The 10,098-nt window shown below is 39.5% G+C and overlaps 3 protein-coding genes across 7 annotated transcripts; 2 read left to right on the top strand and 1 right to left on the bottom strand.

Moving 5' to 3' along the window:
- Positions 1 to 261: 261 nt before the first annotated feature.
- Positions 262 to 3,517, top strand: LOC129581026 (gamma-glutamyl hydrolase-like). 2 transcript variants are annotated; one of them, XM_055471857.1, is made up of 9 exons: positions 262 to 532; positions 1,279 to 1,350; positions 1,460 to 1,604; positions 1,800 to 1,850; positions 2,059 to 2,143; positions 2,231 to 2,369; positions 2,764 to 2,961; positions 3,059 to 3,196; positions 3,370 to 3,517. In XM_055471857.1, the coding sequence occupies exons 1-9, from the start codon at positions 466 to 468 to the stop codon at positions 3,483 to 3,485; spliced, it is 1,011 nt and encodes a 336-aa protein (XP_055327832.1). In that variant the 5' UTR covers positions 262 to 465; the 3' UTR covers positions 3,486 to 3,517. The 2 variants fall into 2 exon arrangements, with proteins under 2 accessions (XP_055327832.1, XP_055327833.1); XM_055471858.1 differs by lacking the exon at positions 262 to 532 and having other exon boundaries at positions 1,474 to 1,604.
- On the bottom strand, positions 1,335 to 4,280 carry LOC129581027 (uncharacterized). Of its 4 annotated transcripts, none has more exons than XR_008689432.1 (2): positions 3,519 to 4,268; positions 1,335 to 1,602 (listed from the first exon to the last, which is right to left on the bottom strand). XR_008689432.1 is itself a non-coding variant. In XM_055471859.1 (2 exons), the coding sequence occupies exon 2, from the start codon at positions 4,136 to 4,138 to the stop codon at positions 3,731 to 3,733; it is 408 nt and encodes a 135-aa protein (XP_055327834.1). In that variant the 5' UTR covers positions 4,139 to 4,199; positions 4,269 to 4,280; the 3' UTR covers positions 2,796 to 3,730. The 4 variants fall into 4 exon arrangements, 1 of the variants encoding a protein (XP_055327834.1); XR_008689431.1 differs by lacking the exon at positions 1,335 to 1,602 and adding an exon at positions 2,790 to 3,453; XR_008689430.1 differs by lacking the exon at positions 1,335 to 1,602 and having other exon boundaries at positions 2,793 to 3,588; positions 3,658 to 4,268.
- A 3,408-nt stretch (positions 4,281 to 7,688) lies between these two features.
- On the top strand, positions 7,689 to 9,858 carry LOC129580842 (peroxiredoxin-2-like). Its single transcript, XM_055471549.1, has 7 exons — positions 7,689 to 8,113; positions 8,217 to 8,384; positions 8,448 to 8,505; positions 8,595 to 8,664; positions 8,757 to 8,866; positions 9,060 to 9,182; positions 9,319 to 9,858. The coding sequence occupies exons 1-7, from the start codon at positions 8,044 to 8,046 to the stop codon at positions 9,536 to 9,538; spliced, it is 819 nt and encodes a 272-aa protein (XP_055327524.1). The 5' UTR covers positions 7,689 to 8,043; the 3' UTR covers positions 9,539 to 9,858.
- Positions 9,859 to 10,098: the final 240 nt, after the last annotated feature.

The following is a 10,098-nucleotide window of genomic DNA, read 5'->3' as shown; positions in this document are numbered from 1 at the left end:
CAAAGCGATTACCACCGAAAAAACTAACTCATATTAGCACTCTCTTGTTCTTTTAAAATTGCAGATGAGTAGTTTAATTAACGAGTAAGTTTTTTGGTAGTGTTTTGTTAGCGCGCGTATGTTTAGACAAACGCACGCGGTAATAATTTATGTTTGGGATCCTCTGATTCTGAATGATCGAGCCAACCGATAAGCTACAGTAGTGCCATATTGCATCAAATGTAATATGTCAGTTTTCCATTTTCTACCACACTGACCACGGCATAGCAGCAGCTGTATTTGCCAGTACAGTTCGCCAGTACAGTTCGTAATACTTAATAGTGTTTTCGTGGTAGAAACACTGAGTCATTAAGAACTGAAAATACTTGCTTCATACTCAAAATTAATATTATTTATACTTTATCTACTTCTATGTAACACCAGTACTATGCAGATATTTCGCAGAGTATCTTGTCTGAGTGTTTTATGATCCTGGTTCATTTCCATGACGTTTTCGTGGGAACCAGCTTGATCCCTGATCTCGACGATCTCCGTAAGACCATAAGTACTGCGGTTAATTATGCGTTACATGTAACGAACGAATAACTGTAAGAAGTAAGGCATATTAGTGGTAATATTGTACAATATTACCAATCGTCTCTATGAAAACAATTCAAATCGTATAATTCGAAAAGACTCATTTATGTATACGAGTACCTCTATTGATCAATTTTTCGATCTCGTTTTTTCTTTTCGAACTATAAACCTGTAGTTAGCCATACAATAAAGAAATTGCTGAACGTATAATTATGATTATATAGATACGTTATTACGTATATCTGTACAACATATATATATATTCACCAGAAATTGAAGATATATTCACCAGATATTTAAGAACAATTGCATATAATATTTCTGTCGATCCTGCATGTCAGAAATCTCTCCAGCACGGCCACACATACGAGATACATGCAAATGCGCCTTTGAGCTTACGATTAGATAAGTGTACAATGCAATTGCTGTGAGTTGTGCACTCAAAAGTATACTTCGTACTCGTATTTATTACTCGTACATTAATTTCTAAACTCAAAATTTTGAAAAGTTTCTTGGTTTCATAGAACACGGATACAATTGAATTAAAAACACTCCTTAGCGCAACAAAAATAGTTCGTTTAGCGCTGCTGCTCCTTCCGTGGTTCCGAGTACGGAAGCGGCGTTGCCTTATATATAGACTTCTATATAATTCACAAATTATTTTTCTTCCGTGTTTTTGTGACGTATACAATTTATTTTTAGAGAAGCCGCTGCTTTCTAAATTGCTACGTGATTGCCCAGATGACCATGGTCGGAATGATAAACCAATTATTGGTCGGTCTTTGTTTACATCTACTTTTATTTTGTCTCTAGCATAAGTGGCGCAGTTTATCGTAAGGAAGTAGATTTGTTTAGTTAATGGCTTGTGTCTGTGACTGGGTAGGAATTTTATCTCAGGATATCAACGCCAAAAAACTGCGATCAATATACGGCACATACACCACGTCCACGAGAACGACGCCATCCTTCATTGCCGCTTCATATGTGAAATGGATCGAAAGTGCAGGGGCCCGTGTGGTACCAGTGCTGTAAATACAGACACAACCCTTTCGATTAAGACATTGTTTTTTTATAAAGCCATTATAACGTAGGGAAAACAAAGGACAGTTTCACACTGGATACCCTGATGATTTCGGTTTATCGATAAATTAGATATTAATCATATGATCAAGAATCAGTGGCACGGTGTAAATGATCTGTGCTAAATTATAATATAATTTCAGACTCAGTCAACCGCCAGAATATTACACCGCTCTTATGTCAAAAATAAACGGGTAAGGAATTCCAAAATTTGATTGGAAGTTTTCTGTCAGAATTTTATATTAGCGGGGATTTTTCAATTAACGGTACATACTCGAAAAATTAGGTAATTTCGGAAACTGCGGAACTGACAATGAGCATATTGTACTTACGCATCGCAGCAATATATGTATCATAAAACAGAAACCGGTAATAACAGTGATAATTTTTGTGTTATTTAAGGGTGCTGTTCCCAGGAGGAGGTGTTTCGTTAACGGATAGCGGCTACGCACAAACTGGAAAATTACTATACGCGATGGCGAAAGAGGTAGTTACAATATTTTTTTAAAAGTCAGAACTATTACCTGCAATAAAAAAACTCAGTTGCACACTGCTTGTTGCTTGTGTGCTGCAGATGAATGACAAAGGAAATTATTTCCCGATCTGGGGGACTTGCCTAGGATATGAGCTACTTACGGTGCTAACCGCTGATGGATGCTTTTTGACATCGTGCAATGCTGAGAACGTTAGTCTTCCACTACAGTTCCCGAGTGGTTAGTTTTTGCAATATTCATATCAATACGATTACAGGGATAGCAAAACTTATTATGTTACGGACGTCGTATGACATGCGCATGCTATTGCCGGACACACTCTTTTTATAGCGGTAACTGGTAATTGTTACACAGTGCCAGACCGTGTAAAGCTTTCCTCACGATCAATATAACTACGTACATATTCATCTTTCAGAGATAATTTTGAAAAGCTTAAGCAAAACAGATACTTTGAATTTATCATCCTATAATTATATGATCTCACGCGGTTGTTTGTATTCATCAACGTTATAACGTTATAAAGCGAAAATCAAAAATATAGAAGTAAGTCCTACTCTCGAACGTCTCTAGTACTACTCTCGAACGAGGTAATTGTGAAGGCCTTTGTATGTAGGTTACAAATTATCCAGAATGTTTTCACCGGCATCAAAAGAAGTTACGGATATTCTAGCCAATGAAAGCAGTACAGCAAATTCCCACAGGAAATGCCTTACACCAGCAAGTTTTTCTGCTTCCGGTTTAAAAGATAAACTGCGCCCGACTTCGTATTCTACCGCGCAAGACGGAGTGACCTTTATAGCTGCGGTAGAGGGTATGAGGATTGTTCCCTGTTAGAAATCTTGGATTTAACTGAAAAGATACTGTAACTAAACGTTTTTACCAATTATCTGGATAATTTTTATTGGTAGATCTGCAATATCCATTTTATGGAGTTCAGTTTCATCCCGAGAAGGCCCATTTTGAATTTCACCATCCATCAGCGTACTCGCACTCCCAGCACGCCATCTTAGCTTCACAGTATTTTGCAAATTTCTTCGTTTCACAGAGTAAGGCAGTTATACCGTAAAATAATTACTAAAACGAATAGGTACGATGTTTCATTTTAGTATCTCAACCAAAATCGTATTGACAAGAGATGGTGATTGAGTCTATCCGTCCTTAAGCAATTTTGTTAAGTTTACCATTGCCGCCGATATTAATCCCAGAAATTTAATTGCAGCCAGGATGAATAAACAACGATTTCAGAACCAAGAGGAGGAGGACAAATATTCGATATACAACTGGAATCCTATGTTTTCCAAAGCTACAATTTACGATCAGATGTATCTGTTTTAGGGCAAAACTGAAGAAATAGAAGGGATCGATTACCTGCAGGGCGTATACAGTTTGATGATAAGCAACAAGATGGCGTAGAGTAATACAATTGCGCTACGATAATCTGCAATAAATATATGAAAACACAAAATTTGATCGAATTCCACAAACCGACATATCGCTTCGGACTTACGGTTAGCCAAACTCCACGAACAAATGCAAATTATTGAATTCCACGAACATATTATGTTATCACACTCGACATATCAATGGTGCACGATCCCACTCTCGCTAAAACGACTGGACACCGCGTCCGACACACCGGATCGCACCCAATCTTCCAACTCCTCCGCTTCTTGCGCGTCGTCCTCGTTCTCTTTTTCTCGCTGCTTCGCTCGGTGATCCCACAAACTATCCATAGCGTACACTTCGTTCTGGGTCAGCAATTCACGCACCCCAATGGCATTGCTCCACCCCGTCCGAGAGAAGAACCAGTCAGTCATGGCCATCTCCTGCAGCTGCCACACATTGGCTTCCAGTCGCGGATCCCAAATGGACAACCAAATCATAGCCAGATAGTCCAGTTCCATTTTGCGTGCTTTATGCAGCGCCGCTTTCTGCTCATTTTTGGCCAGTTTCTCCAGATCACAATACTGATTCACAACGTGGAACATGCGATATGAACCGGTGTCGTTGAGATATTCCAGCGGCCGGATGTGGAAGTAGCGACGAAGTCTGCGTAAAAAATCTCGCGGTACTTTATGTTTATTTAAGTATGACCAGTCACCAATGGGATCCACTGACCAGAGATCGTTGTGGAGCGGATTTCCAGCGTGTTGCAACCGCATTTTCCTAGAGCGATCCCCAAACAGTTCCACTTATATTTTCGCTCGGATGGGATTCCGCAGGCTGGCTGCCTCAATCCGCGTTCGAGGAACTGCAGCGCACATACCGGCATTATGAGCGCACACGATCCCCGTCTGAACATCATATTCTTTACGGTCAAGGACAATGCCAGAAAACGCACTTGACAAAATTCGATAGAGTATCTAGAGGAGAACACGTTTCCGTTCCCATGGTCAACAACGACGGCGATGTTGAACTACTTGCCGATACTGTGCAGAAGATCGTGGCGAAGCTAGCACAGTCAATGATAACCTCCTAAACGGCCGTACAGTATAAACGTTATTTTCACTTATTCCTTCTAACCAGCCTTATGATTATAACTACTTAGTATTATTATTATATCATCTTAACTGTCTGTTGTGCTAACGTAGGAATTCTGTACTTAATTGGGTAATCGTTCGTATATTTCTTCCCCATCAATTGCTCGTTCTCTTCCTTACACTGGCTGACCTTTAATGTTTATCAGGGAATTTATTTAACCGTACTAGTATTATTCTAGGCTTCCTCGAGTGGTAATCTGCAAATAGGATCTACTAAAATTTTCTGTTTACGGTCAGCTCCTGGTATACGTTCGCTATTGTGTGGATTTCTTCCTTAATTCACTCGATCTCTACTTCTTTCACAGAAGATTTTACTGCAGCTTTCATATACACAATTCCTTAAAAAATTACTGTGTTGTCGAGTCAACTTGGAACCTTTTTGTACAGTGAGTCGTATCCGATTAGCATATAACTCACTGTACGAAAAGGTGCCACTCGACAACACAGTACCTTGCGGAATCTGAAATTTTCATTACGTACATTTCAAGTACAATATACTAGTATCTTAATGACAGTCAGTTCTCGTTAAGTCGTACTTATGTGTGTTTTCCCTCCTTTGTTTCTTATATCTTCAGTCGCCATGGCAGCGCATTATGGTATACAATCTTTTATATAATAAATTTTTTTCTTCAATCGCTCATAAATTTAATAGAACATGTTAAAATTATTTCGTGCTGTCGTACGATTACAGTTCTATAAATATTTCGCTAGAACTGCATAAATAACATGGTTAACATTTGTAAGATTAAATCTTTGGGTTATTGAATTCCAATGTGTAACGAGCGACAGAATTATTGAGCAACGGTCTTAATAAATCTGTTTATTCTTTAAAAGGTACATCGAGCGAGCATCAATTATCCCACAAGTATTCTTAAAAGTAATGCAAGTCCGAGTTCACTAACGATAGGTTGTAAGAAAATGGCAACTGCGAGTTCACTACTTTTAACTAATACTAATTTAGCTGTGTAACTTTTGCTTACTCGAGTTTATTGACTTGCATCTTAGATTCCGTAATGCGACTACTCAAAAATTTCTAATGTTCTCCAGTGGACATAATGACTCAATTTATACTATTTTACTCATTTACCATTACTTTCATATTTTATTTTAGTTTATTGACGCAATTACTATTACCAGCCGCAGCTTTCTTTAATTCAGCTTACTTTATATACCCTCGTAAAAGCTAACCGCTTCAGTAAAGGATACTTTACACATAAGGCCATCACTCTCAAAAATCTTACTGATATGCGTTTTTATGAACAATTTTTTTTTAACGAACAATTCAAATTCTGCATTGATGCTCTGATTCTTCGGTGAGAATATTTTTTCATAATAAGTACTCATCCAGTTAATCGATAGATTTAATCATTTAGACCGTTCCATTGTTGGCAAGGGTATATGATTGATAGGGTTTATTCCTAAGCCATAATTTACATGCTGACCTTTTGTTTTCGCCTGATGAGTGCTCTCTGATGCAGTGGAACGTTTGCATAAATTTTTCAAAAGTATAAAATCAAACCTCTTATGGAGATTACAGTAACCGCGTACCCTACTACTGCACATCACCATGCTGGCTGCTTATCAAGTTTTAATTTTGTTTTTGTATATAATACTACTAGTATATCGAAACCAACAGATCGCTTAGGTAAACCTTAAATGTTGCATAATTAGCGTTGGAAGCGTTTTATGAGCCGCTGTCTGTTATAGAGACTTCCTCAACCGGTTGATGCCGTTTCTGTTTCTAATAATCATCTAATATCATCTCTAATACTAACTCTACTACGATCATGTCTAATGCGCTATTATCTCTAATACTAACTCTACTCTACGTACGATACTAACTCTACGTATCTGCAATCGCTTTTATGATAGGCGGTATTTTTGTTTAATTGCTTCAATCTGCTTGTACAATTCTAGTAATTATAACAATGAATAAATACTTAAACCCTATTAATCATTTCCATGCTAGTGCCAACTTGTATTCATGCCTAATCATTTGCTTTCTTCCATGTCAATGCTCATTTCCCACGTACGTACTCCATGGAATCAGTTTAGCCTCAAGTCCCTCAACGAATGCTCACCCGTCTTCCGGACATGAATGACCCTTGACTTTACCCGCATTCGGCTCTACATCTCCTACATACACCGTTGCGATCCCACCGATTCCAACGCCACATATCAGTCATATGTATTCGCATTCTGCACCTAACTTCGGATCCTTCCTGAATTCGCAATTAGCACCCACCCTATCCGTTACAACCGTTATTTTGTCAATTGTCAAAAATCATATGCAGCAGCACAAATTGTCCGTTTGTCTGAATATGATCTCTCGTATTCGCATATCTTTCAATTCGGTCATTTGGGCCTTTTCTTCCGATCCGGGTTGGGGGTTGCGTTCCGTTGGTGGTGTCCGGCGCGGCTCGTGTTGAACTGCCCAGCGACCTGCGGTTGCCTTTCGTCGTCAGTGCACCGTACGGACATCGCGCGGCGCAGTAGACTACTTGCCCCGGCATCCGTCAAGCGGCAATACGTTTACACCGAGAGCTCGAAAGCGTTAACGTGTTATTAAGGCAAATATAAGCCCAAAGAAACTGCGATAAGTACAATAAAAAGTTATTTATTATTTGTAAAATGAAATACTTATTGATATAATAATCTATGTAAAACTTTAGAGTACATTCTTACTTGCTAATTATTATGATTTTAATTAAGTACTGTAATTCTAGTATTTCTTTCCAGCGACAAAACAGCCTTTCCAGTTTTGTTTTTAGCGGTACAAAAGTCTTAATTTTTTTAACTAATAACTCATTTGTTGGGAGAAGGAAAGCATGGGTACGTCTTACTTACATATCTATATTGATACGTACGTAATCGCATGCATGTCGTAGAAAACATTACTTACTAGTATTATGAATCTATGATACATCATTAAACTGACCTTGTGTTAATTATTAGAACAATTACTTAATTAACAACGTAGTATTGTACAAAGTGTGCAATCATGATCGGGATGACTTGCATTGTAGCACGTATCGCACACGTACAGTACTGTACCCGTATTCGTACATTCGTACAGGTGTTTATTTGCGTTAACAGTACGTTAAAAGTTTGAAACCCATAAGAATAGATGCTTCATTCACTTCACCAAAAAATTTCGCGGAACCGTGAATGGCCTATAAAAACAATTTTTATCTCCTTGAAAATTACTTGATAAAGTCACAAACCGAATATAGTCTTTAAACTGTTATCGGTTGGATTCCGATGCGTATTTTGTTACGATATTGCGAGTTAGTCGATATTCGGTCGCGCCCAATCTTTGCAAGGTACAACCAAAACCAACCTAAGCAGATCCGATGAACCGCAACGCCATGTTCGGGAGCACGTCTCACGGTCAGATTGATCAGCGAAATGCAAAACGCAAACGTAAGTGCTTGAGTGTTCGAAATCTGCAGTAATTAATAGAATAACTGTAATTATGGTATCTGCAGACTGAAGTGATGAATAGACTTGTATTGTACATGTATAGGATCCACTTCGCCCGTCGAACCTTCGCGCACCACGGGCTTGTTCGATTCGCCAGTGACATGGACTGGAACATTCGGATCCCTATCGAAGCAAAATGGCTCTTCGCTGGCCCCTGGCCCTTTCAATTTCGGGGCATCTTGCTCGGGGGCATATAGTTCGCGAGCCCGAGGTACGACGGTCGACTAGCATTGCATAAGACAAAGCTCGGTAGAGCATTGTGAAATTTTTATAGTTGGTAAACCTGCGCCGGATTTTAGCGCCGTTCCAGCTGTTGTGGATGGTGTTTTTCGGTAAGTAGGCCTGCAATGACACTTCTGTGTGCGAAAATTGTCTAGCATTTACTCATGGTATTCTGAGTCTGACCGTGAGCTGCTTCTAGGGAAATCAGCCTTAAGTCCTACAAAGGGAAATATCTCATCTTGTTGTTCTACCCACTGGATTTTACTTATGTAAGGCTTTTCTCGTATGTGTAGTTTATTTGTTTATTGGAGATGCTAGAAGGAAAACGCTAAATATCCATGTTTAAATTATGGCGTTTTAGGTCTGTCCTACGGAGATTATTGCCTTCTCAGAACGCTTGAAGGAATTTCAGGAGATCGACTGCGAAGTGTTGGCGTGCTCTGTGGACTCGAAATACTCACATCTGGCATGGTACGAAACGAGAAATATAATTAATTTAATTAGTTAATTTGTTTAACTGGTTTTATTTTATATAGTTAACGAATTTAATTTACTGAACGAATTTAATTTGGAACGTCCGGTACTGGGCTAGACTGGCTAGTAGTAAAACTTGCCAGTCCGGCTTATGCTGATTAGTCTGACTATAAATGATTTTGTTTTGTAGGGCCACTATGGCGCGTGACAAAGGCGGTGTGGGGAATGTGCGCATCCCGTTGCTTTCGGACATTACTAGGAATATAGCCAGAGACTATGGCGTATTTGATGATGAGCTCGGACATTCAGTCAGGTATTTATTGAAGTTTTTCCCTTATAATTCGAGTTCTTTCCTGATGCCGGCAGTTTACCAGTAGCTGGTTGGTGTTCTGAGTTCTCGTATTCTTGCGTTTTGGTTTTCTTAGTCTGATTAATTGTGTTTTAAACAGAGGATTGTTCATTATTGATCCGAAGGGAATCCTGCGTCACATTACTGTCAATGATCTGGCAGTGGGGCGTTCGGTGGATGAATCGAAGCGGGTTTTGGAAGCGCTGCAGTTCAATAACGAGTACGGAGATGTTTGTCCGGCTGACTGGAAACCAGGGGCGCCCAGCATTGCTCCCACTCCGGACGACAGCCGCGAGTACTTCAAACTGCACCACAAATAAGACCAGCACTGGGATGTCCAGCTTTGTTGACGGTGGGCACAATAGCGCCTTTTGTTGTAACTTCCGTGTTTCCACAGTTTTTTTTTGGATTGCTGATCTTTATTTTATCGTAAATCACAGTGTCGGTCTTTTCGGTTGTTCTTTTCGGATAGTGCTCTAGTTCCTGTCACGCGGAGATCTCTGGGCTTATAGCCTTGCGCGGAGTAGTATGCGGGACATATGCACTGAAGCATTCCATTTTTTGAGTAGCCCACGGGTTTTTGAATGAGCGTGCTTTTGTTGCGATTTTCGTATGGATAAAGCATTAAAGCGCAGTTGAGTTCAACACGACTTCCAATGTTCTCACGTTTCTAGATATCAGCGGACAACGGTACTTGCAAAGTTACCAGCTAGACCAACTAAACAAATGCACAGAAATTACGCTTTTATTACCACTGGCATTAATTGATTTATTATTATCATCACAATGACACAGTCCACAATGTTAACATTACTAGTATCAACTTATCAAGTGCTTAAGTACTGGTTGCCGCTGGCAAGCAGAGTGCTCTAGTTCCTGC

Source organism: Paramacrobiotus metropolitanus, unplaced genomic scaffold (genome assembly GCF_019649055.1).
Source record: "Paramacrobiotus metropolitanus isolate TYO unplaced genomic scaffold, Prichtersi_v1.0 Parri_scaffold0000005, whole genome shotgun sequence".
Taxonomy (NCBI): Eukaryota; Metazoa; Tardigrada; class Eutardigrada; order Parachela; family Macrobiotidae; genus Paramacrobiotus; species Paramacrobiotus metropolitanus.
The sequence above is the reverse complement of the archived record's forward strand: the minus strand, read 5'-3'. Positions and strand labels throughout refer to the sequence as shown.